We start from the raw sequence: 17,043 nt of genomic DNA, 5'->3' as shown, positions 1-17,043 counted from the left end.
AGGTTGAGGTACATTCTGGACAAAATGCCAGTCCATCACAGGTCACAATGTAGGGGAAACTCTGGGCGGGAAGCCAGTCTATCACAGGGCACTTACTGGCACGCAGTGGCAGTCTTATAACGTGCTCGATACAAAGATAGCATTTTAGCCTAACTGATAAATGTCTTGTGAATGGAAACCGGAGTACTCGGAGGGAGCGTGCACAATACACGGAAAACATGCGAACTTCACACACACAGGGGATTTAACCCCAAACCGTGGAGGTGTCACAAAGGCAAAGGGTGCGACCTGGAAGACATATGCCTGACTTCAGCGGCAAATATCTTACCAGATAACGATTAGGTTTTCAAACAAAGTCGTGGACCATAAAGGAAAAACAGCTTAGGAATGGCCACATAGGTTCCATGCTCATCCACTGCCTATTTTTTAAGTGACAATATTTATGGAAAACGAATCGCACTACGCATCGTGCAGATATTAAGATTCAAATCCCAGTATAAGATTACAACCCCCACTCATCCCAATTTAGAATGCCTGTACTGATGACCATATGAGTGTGTGTGTGTGTGTGTGTGTGTGTGTGTGTGTGTGTGTGTGTGTGTGTGTGTGTGTGTGTGTGGATTGTATTACGGTGCATCTACTGTACATCTGGATCGTATTTCTACCGGTCTTTCATGTATACGTGGCCAGTAGTCGTTATATGTGACCCACCCAGCAATCTCTGAGGTAAGAGCCAATTACAGCCTACTGCCCCCCGGGGAGGGGTTACTGTGGTTCGTGGCAAATGTGCAAATTCCGCTGTTGGAAACCATGTACTTAAGCGCATGCAAAGAGACCTTAAAATGTAAAAGGGTGAAAACAAAGCAGGAGGGAAAAACAGAACAGCGAGTTCTTGTTGCTGCTGAGAAAAGAACTGCGTAGCGTGGATTTACGGCAGGTCTCCAAAACAAGGAGCAATCGTGGCAGATTAATTATTTGGCAACTAGGCGTCGTCCTCTGCGCTATAGCCGCCTGTCCCTCAGATCTGAATAGATCGCTGTCAATTGCCGATGTAAATCTTATCGGTTTATACGTGACTGTCTGGGGGGAAAGAGGAGTTTGCCTGCCAGCTGGCTCGATTCGTCTGTTCTAGTCTCTCCCTGCATGATCATCTCATTTTTCCGGGATACTGATCGCGCAATCCGAAGCACAAGCAAGTCTAAGTTACCGTCAAATCGCATGAAATGCGTCTTTCGCTTTTGCCCATATGACTGTCTGGTACTTGGGCAATGTTGGCATGCAACCAACTCCGGACGCCTGGGATCCCTGATCTCTTACTAAAGTCAGGCTCCTTGCCAATATTAGCTAATATTACCACAGAACCAAATACTTAACACAGACACTTGTTTTCGTTTGATTGTTTGTTTGTTTTCCGTAAAACTGATTAAACACTTCTGCTCTGTGTAACGCCAGCATTACTCCCATTTTTTTAGTTTAACTTGCATTATTGAAAAACACGGTGTGACTATTGGGGAGAAGAGGGAACTACCTTTACATCAACTTTATTGATTTATTTCTTTAAATGAGTTAATGGGTGAGTTTGGACTAGATGACTGAATTCAAACAGGCGACTGAATAGATTAAAAAAAGGAGTGGAAGAAAAATGGACCAAAACAAACATTTGGCGAGGCCTGGGGTAGGAGAGGAAAACAGACTTTTAATCCGGGACAGAGAGTTCGAGAAAAACCTTCGGATGATATCAGGCTCTGGCTTTGAGCCATTGCCCTCATCATCGAGCAGGATTGAGATGTGGTTTGAGGAGAACCGTGCAATTCTGTGGTGTCGTTGATGCACCTTTCATTTAAGATAATCATTTACAGCGGACACTTGCGAAATGTGAAGGTGATTCCCGTTAATGACATGTAATTGAAATAGAAGAAGCGTGTGCCATTTGTCACCGATCATATCCAATGACTTACGATGCGCTAAGAATGAAACTCAGATAAACATTAACCGAAGTGTTGGTCCAGGCGCTGGCGACACCCGGTACATGCTGGTTTCAGTTTGCTTTTATTTTAGTGAGCACCGGTCCGGGCTGGAATTCTCCAGTCAATTAGGTGGGATCCTGCCAGAAAATGATGGGAAGGGCACTCGGTCTTCTCATAAAGGAACTTACGGGACACAAGAGCTCAGAGTCCGCAGCTGATGTCGGACTTTAAAAACTCGGTAACACTTAACACTTAGTAAGCACCCATTGCTTAATTTGTTAATTAACCAGAAACTAGGCCTAAGTGTTAGTTACGTACTGATCCCATGTTCGTTCATCATTAATCATAACGGTTCATGTATTTCATGCACTTGTTCTTGATATCTCCTTGAGTAGTAACTGAGTTACCAAGTTACTTGTACCCCGTCAACTAAAGCTGTTACCAAAAACTTAAAGCAAAATAATAAATTTCATTAAAACAAGGTGGACGTTTTCGAACTTCAGTTTGTTTTGCTTGATCATTATCGCTTCGTTATGGGAATTATGATTGTATTACCTTCATATAGGCATACGGATATTATTTTTATTTGTGGATTTAAAGGGTCGTGAAGCAACGGCCGATAACCGACGTTAATATCAGGTGTTCATCTATAAATTTCCCAGAATGGTACTCTGTTACTATTAGCCTGTTGGTTTGATTTGTAAATTTCGGCCTGTAATATACAGATGATCTTGCTGCATGGTTGGTTTAACGGCAATTGGTGAGAGGTTCACGTAATGACGTTTCATTTCCGTACCTGCTTCTCCTGGTTCTCCGGCACACTTTTTAACAGCTTGTGGGCACTGAGCAAAAAACATGTATTTAAAATGTGTATCTTAAATACAAAATAGTATTTCGTAATTTGTATTTTACTTAATAAAAAATGATTTTGTAATCTGTATGCAAATGCTTTGATGTTAATTTTTTTTTTCCAATTAGCCTATGTATGCGTGAAGACGTCACGTGTGCAGAACGGTCGCGCATACACGTGTGGGAAGTTTAGTTTTTTCAGTCATTTTAATGAATGGTCCTTAAAGGCAATAGTTGATCACTTGTGTTGAACCAAAAGACTTACAGGCTGTATTCAGGCCTTTTTGTGTTTAAAATTTTTAAAATTCGCTTAAATTGTGCTTATTTTACGTTTTGTTGTTTTGCATTATATGCATCCGTGGTGCAAAAAGGAAGTTTTTTAAATTAAATTACGAAAAAAGTTTATTACTCTTTCACTCGATTGACTTCCCATTATCTGAGTGAGTAGTGAATAGTATCTTCATGTGAGTAGTATACTAAAGACTCTTAAGACTGTTGTGGTTGATTTCAGGAGAGGTCATTCACAGCCACAGCAGCACCTCCCCCCGCCACCCCCCTGTGGAGAGGGTGCATGTTCCTGGGGTCATACATTTCTGAGGACCTCTCCTGCTCAGACAACACCACATCACCGGCTAAGAAAGCTCAAACCCACCTCTACTTCGGCAAGCTAATATCTGCAACACAGATATGCTAAAAGTATGTTGCGGGGGAGTCATGTTTTGTCACCTGAGTCCATTTTCAACTTTAATTTCAAATTGGCCCTGGCATGGGTGCGATCCCATCAGCAGTGTTAAAGTCCAGCGGCTTCATCCTTTAATCAACCAATCAATTTGTATTAGCCCCATAGACAAAGGCCTCTTTTGCTGAATCAGTCAATAATTTATTGAGCTTCAGATAACACAGTTGCTGGATGTACAATGTGTGTGTAATAACTGAGGTTATTAAAATGATTGGGGGTATTAACTTTGCCATCAGAACCATGTCACACCATGGAGCAGTTTAGCAGCAGTCCCATCTGCCAGCCTTTTGTGTTACGTCTAAGGGTATCTCCAAAACATGGATCACTGCAGGGGAATTTTGGGTTGCCATTGGGTCATCAGCGGTTCTAACAGTGTAAAGAGTGCATCCAGAGGGATACAGGAGCGTAGAGTTTGTGTTACGTGTGTTCAGCTGTTTACCAGACACCTCTAGGCAGGGACAAAGTTCTTTGCGGGATATCACAGATAAGGCTGCAGTAACATACGGGTTCTGCTAAAATCTGCAGTGCTTAGCGAAACTGGGCCCTGTTGTATCAGCCTGTAGCCAGCAAGAGCCTGATCCTAGCTGATGCCCAGAAACGTTATACGGTCAAGGCCGATGCTGGCATCGGGGACAGCGCTGGCCAAAAGTCCACTCCGTCCCACCTAGGACAGAGAGAGACCCAAAAAGTGCTGTGTCCAGCTGCACGTAGGTTGCCTGAACTGCAGGGTGGCTGTGCATTCAGCCAAGTGTCACTGGCAGCCTATCGATTAGCAGGGGAGGGATACTGAGGGGGCATGTTTGTGTATCTGGCTTGGAGATCGCAGATCGCTCAGTCCAGATGAAGCGGCGGAAAGCCGACGAGTGAGGACACCGACAAAAAACAACGTGCAGACTAACAGCTGAAACTGGGGCCAAGCACCACAAAACTCACAGCATACAGCTGGTGAAGACACACACGCTTGTGAAAATGAGTTGAAACAAGGTCAATGTCAATATTTCAATATATAATATGACCCCCTCAGTTTTTTTAGCAGCATTTGGATGTGATTTGGCATAGGATCCAATAATAATCCAATAATTCTGAGCCGTCTATGATGATGACAGTGCCATACTTCAATTAACGCCTGAATAAGCTTATCTTTTGTGGTACAGTCCATTCCACAAAGGTGCCGCTTGCAGACTGACCACAGTTTCTCTATAGGATTTAAATCCAGAGAGTTTCCAGGCCGGTGAAGTGCGTCCGTCCACCCTTTTTGACATATGGCACAGGGTCAGATCATGCTGAAAGATGCCTGCCCAGTCAGGAAATGTAACAATGATGAGATTAAAGAATAAAGGTTTTATATTTCGTTTTTAATGAATAAACCACCTTACAAGAAATGTCTTGCATGAAGTTAACACAACAAGATGCTTTTGCATCAACTCTTGTTCTGCATTCGAAATTCACTCCACATCAGAGTGTAAGCAGGATGTAAAAGCCAATCTGGGTAGCATGACAGTCAGTGATTACATAATTGTCCTGGTCAAATATGAAATGGTACTTGGTTTCTGAGAAATATGGCACGGTATAAGAAATGCTTCGCCTAAAGTTGACAGGATGCTTTTGCAACCAGCTGATGTTCTGTACTTGTAATTTCCCCCCATAGCAGGATGTAATTATTAACCTTCATTAAGTTAGTTTGAGCAGATTAATAGCTTTGTATATGAACTAACTGATAACATAGTAAGATATCGAGTAGGCGGACATTATATCTATCCATTATTAGTCAGGATGTAGCTTGATTCTGTTTCATTTAGGTTTTATAAATGAATGAGATAAATTGGACTTAAAAAATCTGTTCTTAACTGTGCTTAAAAACTGTGCTTTTAAAAACTATGATCTCTGTAGAACTGCAGTTGTATGTTATGTTAGCATAGCCTAAATCTTCATTTTACATGCAATTCATATATCAATGCATATATTCATATCAATATGTTGGAACTATGAAATTCTACACAAACAAATAAGAGCTCTTGTTACAATTATAAATCAAGAACAAATTAACTTTTGAAAGCGTTTTCCAACAATTAAATTGCAGTGATTGCGGGTCAGCCAACCGACTCACATTTTCTCGATGCAATCGATTTTCGATAGGGGTTCTTCACTGACATCTAGTGGTCAAAATGGAACAACACATTAAGTTACATTTTTTTGCCCTTGGATGATATTCGCACGCAAAAATGGACACAAATAATGTGTTGGCGCTGGAGCAAGAGCCGCATTCACCCACAGATCCAGAAGCTGCAGTAGATAGTGTTACAAATACTGGTCAGTATGTTTCACAGCTGTGCGTACACTAAAGGGCAACATCGGGCAATCAATATCTCCAGCCTCATTGAAAGTATTTGTATATTCAGACTGAACAACCCTGATAACTAGGAGAATTACTAAAGTCTTGATCACTTAATGTAAATGGATTACTGTTTGAGTGATCTTAGTTTAATCGCACAGATGATGATGACAGCAATTATATTTGGGACTGTACTGACAAGTCTTCTGTGTTTCTTGCTAAATTAACAACCAAAGTACTTGTGTATCGAAGTTATTAAGCAAAACCCACCTTTTGACTTTGTAGATAATAAGTTACTGAATAACATCCAACCATCTTTAACCCTTTTCTCCAGATGAATGTCACGCTGCAGCCTCTGAGCACCATCCAGCGCTAATGTTTATTTTATATTGTTATTTGTAATAATCAGAAGCAAAATCTAAGCCACGAAAACGTGCTGCCCTTTTATTGCCTCAAATCAAGTGCATCTTTTAATGATTGCCTTTGTTCTTTCTACAACGTTATATCATATCTTATCACGCTGGCTTCTTAATCAGGCCTATCTTCTCGGAGTGAAGGGCACATTACCTCAATCAGGTGCTGCTCACCAGAACATTACACATTGTAATATTTAATATGACATCCTGTACTGGGCGTAATATTTAATATTACACCCTGTACTGAATTCCTTTATTTCGTGTTTTTCTCACTTAGTCGATAAGACTGTTGCGAGCTGTACTGTTAATTATCAATTCCTATGATAAAATCTATTTCAATTATATTAAGCAATTTCAGTTACAATATTGAAGTATTTCAATTGCAGACTAATATAGCTGTGTTATTAGAAATGTTGAAGTTATTAGCATTAATGAGATTTATTACCCCTTTACGTTTTAACCCAAAAATGCTTATTCCAGGAACATCAAATCAATCGTTACTCAGTTACTCATAATCAGAATTTAATGGAGATAATCTTTACTGCTTTCAAAGGGTGTTTCCTTTATAGTTACATAATAATTATAATATGCTTATTATGCTTATGTCTGTAAAACACCTTTTATTCATCATGCGGATCGTTTACCATGAAAAGGCATAAAATCCCTAGAATATGAATGAACAATAATGACCGTATTTTAATAATAATACTTTAAAAAATGGCGTAACAGAGCGTTTGATATGGAGGGTAAAGCTCATTAACGTAAATACAAGGGTATATTTATTGGGGGGTGAACGAAGCCAAATACATGGGGGGTACATGTTCGTGGTTATGTGAAAAAAAAATTAAAATAGAATAAAGGTAAAAACACAAAATTGAATAAGGAAACTTGGCATTTTCTTAACTTAAAGTTAATAGTTAATGTTCAAATATTATATTGTGATAAATAACTAATGAAAATATAATGAAAGAACTTGGTCAACATCTTCTGGAGACGGTCACTGGTATGAAATTAAACCAGTACACCACCTGTTCTAAATAGAAATTAAAAAGGGTTGTTTAAAAACTGGTTTACAGGAATTTGTAGAACTTTGCAGTTTCTCCTCAGCTTTTACTCAAACTCATTTGCATTTAAGTCGATGTGATGCTAATAGCCCAGTGGTTCGCTTTCCTTACACGTCAATTGATGATGTAGCAGTTAATAGTGATTTGTTGCGTCTGCAGATATTTGCGCATCTGATTAGTTTTTGGGCTCAGTTTACATTTATTTGCGATTCAAAGTTGAGAGACTTTTGTTGACATTGTTTTAATTATTCAGTTCTTGTTCTATTGGAATAAAAATGTAATGCATATAAACTTATTTCATCATACAGTATATCCGTTAATGGATCTGCGGGTGCGGGCAGGATTGTACAGAAATATTGCGGAAGCGGACGGGAGTGACAGAGACAGACCGCGGGAGCGGATTAAAAAAACAGTCCCGCGCAGGGCCCGTACAGCGCTATGTATAGAAATAAGAACATTTTGTGATTTTTTTTTTAGTGTGACACGTAAAATGTTACAGGCAAACTAATATGTCTTTTTCAGGCTGCGTGAGTTCTTGTTCGTGTCAGTTTCCATGTTGATTCTTTGATTGAGCTGAATAAACTGAGCATATCACATAAAATATTGTTCGGCCGAGAAACGTACATACAAACAGTATTATTTTGAAACGGGTTGTTAATGTTTAGATCAAATTACTTAAGAGCGAAACAATAACACGATCACTATTTACGGCTTCGTTACATTGTAACTATAATATAACTACGGCCGGGTGGCGGCTTGTTCGTGATCACTTCCGGGTCGGTACGTCATTCGCGTTTATTATCAGTAAAAAGTAATTATTAAAGACTTTCAAAGACAAATTTCCACATTCCAAACTAGACTGAATCTTTGGTTGCGGATAGACGTCACAGTTTTTGGCAGAATTTTTATGATTATGGTTGAAAGTCTTAAAAGAATAATTTGCCTCATAAAATGCCTCAGTTCTACATATTCCTCCAAAGATCATATAAGAATTATCCAACTTAATTTTAAGGAAAAATAAGGCTCACCATTTAAAAAAAAAAAATCGTAAAAAAAATAGAAGATGGTGGTCTTAATGCTATCTCTTTTGAATGTATACATATGAATGTAATGTTTAAAGTTAAAAGGGTTCGATCGATGTTGAGCGATAAGGATTATTTTTGGTATCATATTCCCATGTCAATTTTTAAAACAGTAGTAGGTTTGGAATTTTTATTAAAGTGTGATTATGATATTGTTGTTTTTTCCTTCCCCGCCAAATCAGAAGTCGGAAGCCGCTAGTGTAGATCCAAAATCAGTCTTTATTGTAACAATGAAGTTACAACCAAGGCCGGACACCTGCAAATGTGTCCAAGATCGTTTTACACCATACAAGTCCTCATTCTTATACAAGTTCTTATCGTTTAACAATATCTTGTCACTCTTTCAAACATTCGCAATCATTGTTTCCTCCCTTGATCCACACCCCTAGGTGATAAGTTTGTCATTCATTTCTTTTACTGTTTGGTCCCTCGGCCGAACATAATTGTGGCACGACCATCTCCGCTTGGTTTTTTGAAAATACTCAGCTATGAACTTCTGGTGAACTCAGGCGATTCCCTTCCCTCAATAGTAAACCTTGGCAGCTTCAGTCTGTTGCACATTGTCTAATTAGAGGGTTGATAATATATTTGTCCTTCAACATAGTGATGGTGTATAACACTAATAAAGGTGGATATTCATAGATTTAGGGCTAACAAAGTAACTAACAGAAACTCAGACTAACAAAAGGTGCAAATACATACTCAATTGATTACATTGTGTTGATTACATTATAATGTTTACATTGTAATGATTACATCATGGGTATTTGGCATACTTTTTAATAATATCATAATGATTATTTTCTATGTTGTCTAGTGCTAAATAATATTCCGTAATATAAACAAACTACCAGTTGAGCTCTCAGAATTTCATAAACTGTTATTTCTTTATTGGAAATTTACACACACACACGCACAATTTCTCACCACATAATTCATCCATATATAACAATAGTTATCTATAACATACCAACAAATCTTTATTTTTTGAAGAGTAGTTTCAGAGAAACATCATTTTCATCTAAGATCTGATGGATGAGTGTGGCGATATTTTCAGATACGATGAGTTTGTTAAAAAAAATCAGTTTCACATGATCTATATGACAGGATTATATTGTGATCAATGCTATACCACAAGACATGAAGTTTCATTTTAAGGGTGCTTGGATGTATTCTACAGTAATCCCTGTTATCACCTCTGTATGTAGGTGACTATGTGGTTACTGATAAAGACAATGCTTAAAATACATACATAAAGGATTTTCTCTCTGACAAATAGCCTCCCTCACAAACAAAAAGTGTCTAGAGAGTTTCTTTGATTTTAAAATTTCTTCCAAAGTCTTTTGTACAAAAAAAATCTAAAAACATACGTATATGATTATATTCATATGGATTCTGGATTAATGAAGGTAATGATCAATACCTGCTTAATAACCGATGTATTTTAGCAGAATGTTTCATACATAAATGTAGAATTAAAACCCGTCCTGTATTGACATTTAAAAGTAATATTTGCCCATCAACGAAACTTTAAATGTATGAGAAGCAAACATAGTGTTAATCTCATGGAATGTATCGAAAAGTGTAATTTATTGAGCTTTAGATAAGCACCGTTCCTAGATTGTTGTAGTCATGCTTTATTTGTTATTTTGTTTTTGTGTATGTGTGTGTGTGTTTTTAAGGTTTAAGTCTTGTATGAAATTTAGCGTATAATTGTAGTATGTTGTTCACAATTTGCAAAGTTCTGTTTGATAACTGTATTGGCTGTTGATTAAAATTAAAAAAACGAAAGAAAAAAGCCATTTATCACTTCCGGGGCACTACGTCATTGGCGCCGCCAATCCTTTGCCACGCAGTAGGGACGTGACTTCCTTTATCCGGGTCACGGATTGGAGGTGAGTGGACAGTGGGACCATTTTTGTTCCACGATTATTTCACATAAATCACACATAGCTTAATTTAGGATACGTTCTTTATATGTCCCGTGTAGTTAATGAACTAAAACGTACATTATCAGAGTAGTACATTTAAAAACCTTATTGCTTTCGCCTAAGTAAGTTAGCTTATCTTCGCCGATAATGGCGTCGGGCCGGTAAGGCCGGTATATCCGGGTCTGCACAGGTGCCTCTTGCTTTGCTTTAACTAGTTTAGGAATAAGTCTGTCAAAGTGACCAGTCCTGCTGTGTTTCTCCCCCCGCACGGTGTGTAGATACTCTGAAGCAGCACTGAAGATGTCGTTCGCCCGTTCTCGCCTGGTTAGAGTGCTGGTGCAGGTATTGTGGGTGCAGCTGCTCGCTGGGTGGGCGTACGGCTCGGAGCTCACCTTCGAGCTGCCCGACAACGCCAAGCAGTGCTTCCATGAAGACATCATAATCGGCACCAAGTGTACCCTGGAGTTCCAGGTACTAAGCTGCTTCCGAGACGTTTCTCATTAGTTACACCTACTCGGACTGGCCAGTATTTCGTGCGTGTGTGTTAACAAGGTTGTTTTGAATAATAATCCACCATTATTTCTTTTTTTTGTGTGTGTGTATATAAATTGTATGCTCAATTTGTGTATATATGTTTCTTCTTTTTGTTCTTTATCAGTAAGTATTGTCTGGCCCAATCATTTAATCCTTATTGTCCATATAATTAGTGCTGCCAAATGCAAGGATCGGCTTCAGATCGCATCCTTAAATTGTACATTTTAAAGTCGATTTACTTCTAACAAACTTGATGTATGAAAAACAGTGGTAAAGGTTTATTTACTTAGCATATGATTTTATCCAAAGCAATGTACAACTGTGCCCTTGAGAGGTAAAGTGGGCTATCCCACATTTTTGACCCCTACCCCCTTTTTATTGAATATTTTCAATTGGATAAGTTATTATCTAAGTCATACCTCTGTGCTACCTATGATATATATCAGTTGTAGGGTATAGGCACACTGATTTAAAAAAAAAAATGTGTCTACTTTGGAGCTCATTTTCTCAAAACTTTGTTTTTGTGGGATAATTGAGAAAGCAGGGTCAGGCAGTTCCTGGGGCAGAAGGGAGGGGGGGGTGGGGCTTACTCAGGAGCCTGCCAGTGATCCTGGGATTTGAACCAGCAACCTTCCGATCACAAGCACAGCATCCTAACCCCCTGAACCACACACCACTTAAGGTTACCGCATGCGCAGGTACTCGTAAGACATAACTGAGGTGCCATTTTAATTAAATCATTAATGTAAAGTAGTGGAACAGCTGTAAATAGAAAGTCTTCCTCTATGCTGGCTTTGCTGTAAGACAAGATGTCCCTCTCCAGGTGGTGACTGGTGGACACTATGATGTCGACTGCCGCCTCGAGGATCCAGACGGAACAGTCCTGTACAAGGAAATGAAGAAGCAATATGACAGTTTCACCTTCACAGCAGGGAAGAACGGAACATACAAGTTCTGCTTTAGCAATGAGTTCTCCACCTTCACCCACAAGACGGTCTACTTCGACTTCCAGGTTGGAGATGATCCCCCCCTCTTTCCCAATGAGAACCGAGTCACAGCTTTAACTCAGGTATGTGGTGCTCAAGCCGAAGCTCATTTATTCCAGTTTTGAACCAGAATCTTGGTTTGGCCTCAACTAAAAAGTCTTAATTTTAAACTGCATAAGACTATTACTTCATTCTTCCAGGCGATTAAATAATTCCGTGCATAGAACTGTGCAATGATTTGATTGACCAAGAAGGATGTACCCATTCGGGTGATGCTAAATGAATCGTTTTTACAAAGCCAAGCTGCTCTGAACTGGGATAATGTTTGTAGGAGGGTGGGGCTTCATAAGTATTGAGCTACACAAGAAATTACTCGTATTTCAAATGAACCAGTGCAGGCCTGTATAGTATTCATTAATTAAGAGTATGTTTCTCACGGGGATGCATGGCTAGCAGTGTGTTTGTATTGGAGGAAAAGAAACTACTCCGATTTGTGATTCTTCTTTTTTATTTTACCTGCCGAGAGGATTAAAGTATGACTCGCGTTAAAACGTTTGTGTCGGGTGCTGGTCTATGTAGTTCTGTGCTTTTAAAATTAATAAGGAAGTCGTCCTGCTTGCCCATTAGAACCTTCAAACCAGCTATTATGGATTGTAGTGAAACTGCCATATGTCACACGTGGTGATCCTGTTGGCGTGAAGCACGCCCCGGTTTCACCGTGACGGCCGTAGGGAGCTGTATCCTCTGCCTGGGGCCAAAGCTTAATTAATCACGCCTGATCCTGCAGATGGAGTCCGCCTGTGTCTCCATCCACGAGGCCCTGAAGTCTGTCATCGACTACCAGACTCACTTCCGCCTGCGGGAGGCGCAGGGTCGTAGCCGCGCCGAGGACCTCAACACCAGGGTGGCGTTCTGGTCCGTCGGGGAGGCCATCATCCTTTTGGTAGTCAGCATCAGCCAGGTGGTCCTGCTCCGGAGCTTCTTTTCGGACAAGAAGACTACCACAACCCGGGTGGGCTCATAACCCCCCCCCCCCAAAGCCACCCCGCCCCACGCAGCTGTGATTGCTTGTAAGAGGGTCTTCTGTAGGTAGGCCACAGACAGCAAAGGTTTATGGGAAAATCCTGATTTTATTTTTATTTTTTTTTTATTGGGGGGTGGGAGTGGGGGTAGCCACACTATATATAGATTACTTTTAAACCCGATGGATTCCTTTGTTGTCATGATAGCAATTTAATTTATTATGTTGGTGTTTGCATTACTTGTATATTTTTTTTTTTAACACCGCCGTGTATCAGAACTGTGGGTCATGCTGGTTTTTGTTCTGAAACTAAATTTATAAGGTCTTTGGACCTCCCTCCAAGCTATATAGTCGGGATGGGCCTGCAGTGACACCCCCTTACAGGGAGGAGGCGTTTAGCTTGTCCGCAGCCTCCGCATTCTGCCTGGGGTGAGGCCCCTCTCGCCTCCTCCCGCACAGTTTGTCACGATGCGTGCTGTCATGGGGCTGCCGCCTCTGCCTGATTCGCCGCATCTGGGCGATTTGCCGGATTGATGCTGTTCGAATGTCCCTTGGAAGCTGACATAAGCACGCCGTAGTTTAATTTTTTATTGCTTTATTTGGCATTTTATCAAACTAGGTGGTCTGGGTTGGGAGTGCTGTGTATGTATATGTGTATCTGTGTGTGTGCACGTGTGCTCATGTAGTTGCAGTACTTCCCAATTTTGCTGGGGCTCATCACTGGAAGTCGTTCAGTGGTTTCCGACTCGATCGTCTGTGATCCGGCTTCAGGCCGTCATACTCTGGTCTGAAGACACCTTGTTTGCTGTGGCGCCGCCTGTCTGAGCTACTGAAAAACGTGCCGTTTTTTTTTTTTTTTTCCCTTTGGACCTTTTCGTTCTGATGCAGTAGCTGCCATTTCCCTCAGTGGTACAGCCATTACTGTGGTGACCTCACTGCACTGTGTGATGGCTTGAAATGTACGTCTGCATTGTGTAGAGTTTTTAACTTGATGGGGCGGGACACTCTGGGTGGCCAAAGCTCCTTTAGTCGTAACTGCAACGGCCTGGAAGGGGTCGCCCCATCGCTGCGGGTTAAGGCTGGTGTGTTAAGAAACTGCGTTCGTGGTGCTTCTGGAAGTAGAGCCGGCCTGTTTTCTCATCACGTACATGCGTCACGGGTCACGTCACGCTGATTATTCAGTCCGAGTCTCTCCGGGGCGGCAGGGCGACAGGCAGACCCAGCCCTGACACACCGCCGAGTGGTCTGAATGTGGGCCGTCTCTCTCTCCGGTGCCGTGGATCTGAAACCGTGTGTTGCAGCAATCCTTGGGCCCACATTTGTATATTTTGTTTGTTAGCTTGGGAATGTGTGTTAAGGTTCTTTGTGTGCTGCCTTGTAGCGCTTTAAAAAATTACATGTAAACCCTCCACCCCCCAAAACAAAAGGATAGTCTGATTTGGTCAATTTTCACCTGCACGTTTTGATCCAGATGTATGAATGTCATGCAGTTGTTTCAGGTGAATAAAAAAAAATTCCCCTTTTGTCTAACTGTCTCTAACTCGTGTGTCTGTTTCTTACAAAATAATCACTACATTACAACGTGGGAAAACGGACTCATTTCCATTCATTTTATACATCAAATGGGTCTTCTGAAAAATTCTTTGCAGTTAGTTTTGTGGTAATCTCATATCAAAAGTATGAACCCTCATCACTGCATGTTTTTGCACAGCAATGCAATGTTACTGCCCCAGGCAGAAAATTTGGTTTTGCTTGTTTTTGGTATGATATAAGATTTAGCTTTTCTACTCCACTGCCGTTTATATTCAATGTGGGACATCAGTTGAAACTGGCTCTTTTGTCCACTAGGGGGCGATATTTTAAAGTTACTGTTGATTCATTTGCATAATTGGGCTCAGTGTCATTCTGATGAATAACTGTGATAACGTTCCTGAGGACCGGAGAAAGCAGACAGGTTTAGTTGTGTTCCAAGCAATGGCTTATTTGGACTGACACCTCATTCACTTCAGTTACTGTCAATTATCTATGTAATCCTCTTATTTGTGACAATAGTCGGTATGTGCTTATAGCCGAATAGGACTTGGCAGTGTACAGGTTTAGCTGTGTTGTGTTTCTGCAGGACATCTCCGATATGTGGAAGCTCTCCAGTCAAAGTCTTGGTAATTATAGTGAATGACGCTTTAAAGCGGTGATGCTCAGCTCCGTTACTGGATCTGAAATGAAAGCAAACAACTACCTTAGATGATTATATTGAGCTGAAGTTACGGTTGGGATAATAGAGAAATATATCAGTGCACAGCTAGTGTGTGTCTGTGTTTAAGTTCTACGAACAGGCACAATGACGGCATCTTTCACAAACACTGCTGTACCCGAGATGTTTTTCACACCTTGGCCTACATACACAGTGGTTTACCGTGGAATATGAGACAAAGAGGCAAAGCTAACAGGAAGATTAGTTTTTACTAGAGGTAGAACCTGGCGATTTAATTTCGAAAGAGACTTTACGATGCCCTCTGTGGTTCTGGGAGGATGGGTGTGGGTTCTCCTGCATTTCTTCAAGGCTACGGTGATGTTCTCAGTACTGCGGCGGGTTTCTTGGGAAGGACCCTTCGCCACACACTGCAGGGCTACCGACAAACGCAGACTCATTCGGCTGGGAAGCAGCCCTGATCGTTGCTGACTAAATCTCCATCCACTGCTTCTGTTCTCACTGCTTATCCAGTTCCCGCAGGTCACTGCAATATCCTCCCACACAAACCCAACAAGCAAAGCTTAGCCACTAACTGAGTGTTTTGTGCTGCATTTAAATATTTTTTGCCCACTGTATGTCTTAGGAAATGTACTGTTTTTTTCTTATATCTAAATCTTTTTATTTGCTTTTGAGTGTTTTTTTTTATTTTGTATATTTGTGTTTATGTTTATATCTTAGTACCTACTGCTGCTTTCTGTCTGTGGGTTTTCACACAAAATTTCATTGTAGACATGCAATGACAATAAAGTCTTGTTATCTTCTAACTTAGCTTCCGTCTTTTACCCTAAGGACTGTCTCTTAGTCTGAAATCCACCATTTGTGAAACAGTAATATTTGCAGTTAGAATTTTATGCATGTCTTTGTCAAATGTTTACAGGAAATCTTTAGATGATACGTACCTAAAAGGATGATCACAGAAAAATGTATTTTGTGCCCTATCCAGAGCTAAGCAGGGTATAACTGTTCAGAAATCACAAAACTCCATCTTTTTAGTTGTTTTAATTTAGATTTTCTGTTCTGTTTATTATTGTGACGCTTACAGCAAACTTGTCTGGGGGTGGGGGTGGTAGTGAGTGGCTCAACAGGCTAAATCTCTGCATCTGGTTGCTAATTCAAGTAAAACCTTTAACCCTCAGCCCCAGGGGCACTGCACATTAGCTGACCCTGCACTGTGACACCCCCCCCAACCCCCCAGCAGAGAACCATTTCAGTGTAAAGTAAATAAAGCACATTTATTGTGGTTTGTAGGGTCAGTTTTCCTGTGTAGGTCTGGATACCTGAAGAACTCAATCCATCTTGCAGCTGCTTATCATGGTCAGGGTCCCAAGTGGGCCGGAGTCAGTGACCGGGCAGAGGTGAAGCCCGGAGGCAGTGACCGGGCGGAGGTGAGGCCCGGAGGCAGTGTCCGGGCGGAGGTGAGGCCCGGAGTCAGTGACCGGGCGGAGGTGAAGCCCGGAGGCAGTGACCGGGCGGAGGTGAGGCCCGGAGGCAGTGACCGGGCGGAGGTGAGGCCCAGAGGCAGTGTCCGGGCGGAGGTGATCACTTACATTCCGCATACACAGAGGTGGGATTGTGCAGATTCATGCATAAGTAACTTAACTATTTACAATTTATATGTATGTTGTGAAAATGACATTTGGTCCCAAAAAGCCCCCTCAGTTTACTGAACCAGTGATACATTCTTGCCCAATAATAACCAAAGCCATTATTTGTTTTCAGTATTCTGCAATGAGGTTTTGCGGGTTTTCATTATTGGGGGGATTATAACCATCTCCCCCATCCCCCCACAATTTACACCCATCTATACATGCATTAAACCTACAGCTGTTGGATGAGTTTTGCCGTATTTCAATTGAGTTGCAGCTGAATAT

General features: G+C 41.0%; 1 protein-coding gene and 1 long non-coding RNA gene across 3 annotated transcripts; both read left to right on the top strand.

The window, feature by feature from the left end:
• Positions 1-586: 586 nt before the first annotated feature.
• Positions 587-8,378, top strand: LOC125713749 (uncharacterized). The gene is made up of 2 exons (XR_007383634.1): positions 587-726; positions 3,328-8,378. It is a non-coding gene; the product is annotated as an uncharacterized LOC125713749 (long non-coding RNA).
• Positions 8,379-10,060: 1,682 nt separating this feature from the next.
• On the top strand, positions 10,061-15,936 carry tmed7 (transmembrane p24 trafficking protein 7). 2 transcript variants are annotated; one of them, XM_048984770.1, is made up of 4 exons: positions 10,061-10,344; positions 10,659-10,851; positions 11,738-11,983; positions 12,688-15,936. In XM_048984770.1, exons 2-4 carry the CDS (start codon positions 10,681-10,683, stop codon positions 12,922-12,924), a joined length of 654 nt encoding a protein of 217 aa, XP_048840727.1. In that variant the 5' UTR covers positions 10,061-10,344; positions 10,659-10,680; the 3' UTR covers positions 12,925-15,936. The 2 variants fall into 2 exon arrangements, with proteins under 2 accessions (XP_048840727.1, XP_048840726.1); XM_048984769.1 differs by lacking the exon at positions 10,061-10,344 and adding an exon at positions 10,355-10,541.
• The last annotated feature ends 1,107 nt before the right edge of the window (positions 15,937-17,043 follow it).

Source organism: Brienomyrus brachyistius, chromosome 2 (assembly GCF_023856365.1).
Source record: "Brienomyrus brachyistius isolate T26 chromosome 2, BBRACH_0.4, whole genome shotgun sequence".
NCBI lineage: Eukaryota > Metazoa > Chordata > Actinopteri > Osteoglossiformes > Mormyridae > Brienomyrus > Brienomyrus brachyistius.
This window is presented reverse-complemented; position numbering and strand designations above follow the sequence as displayed.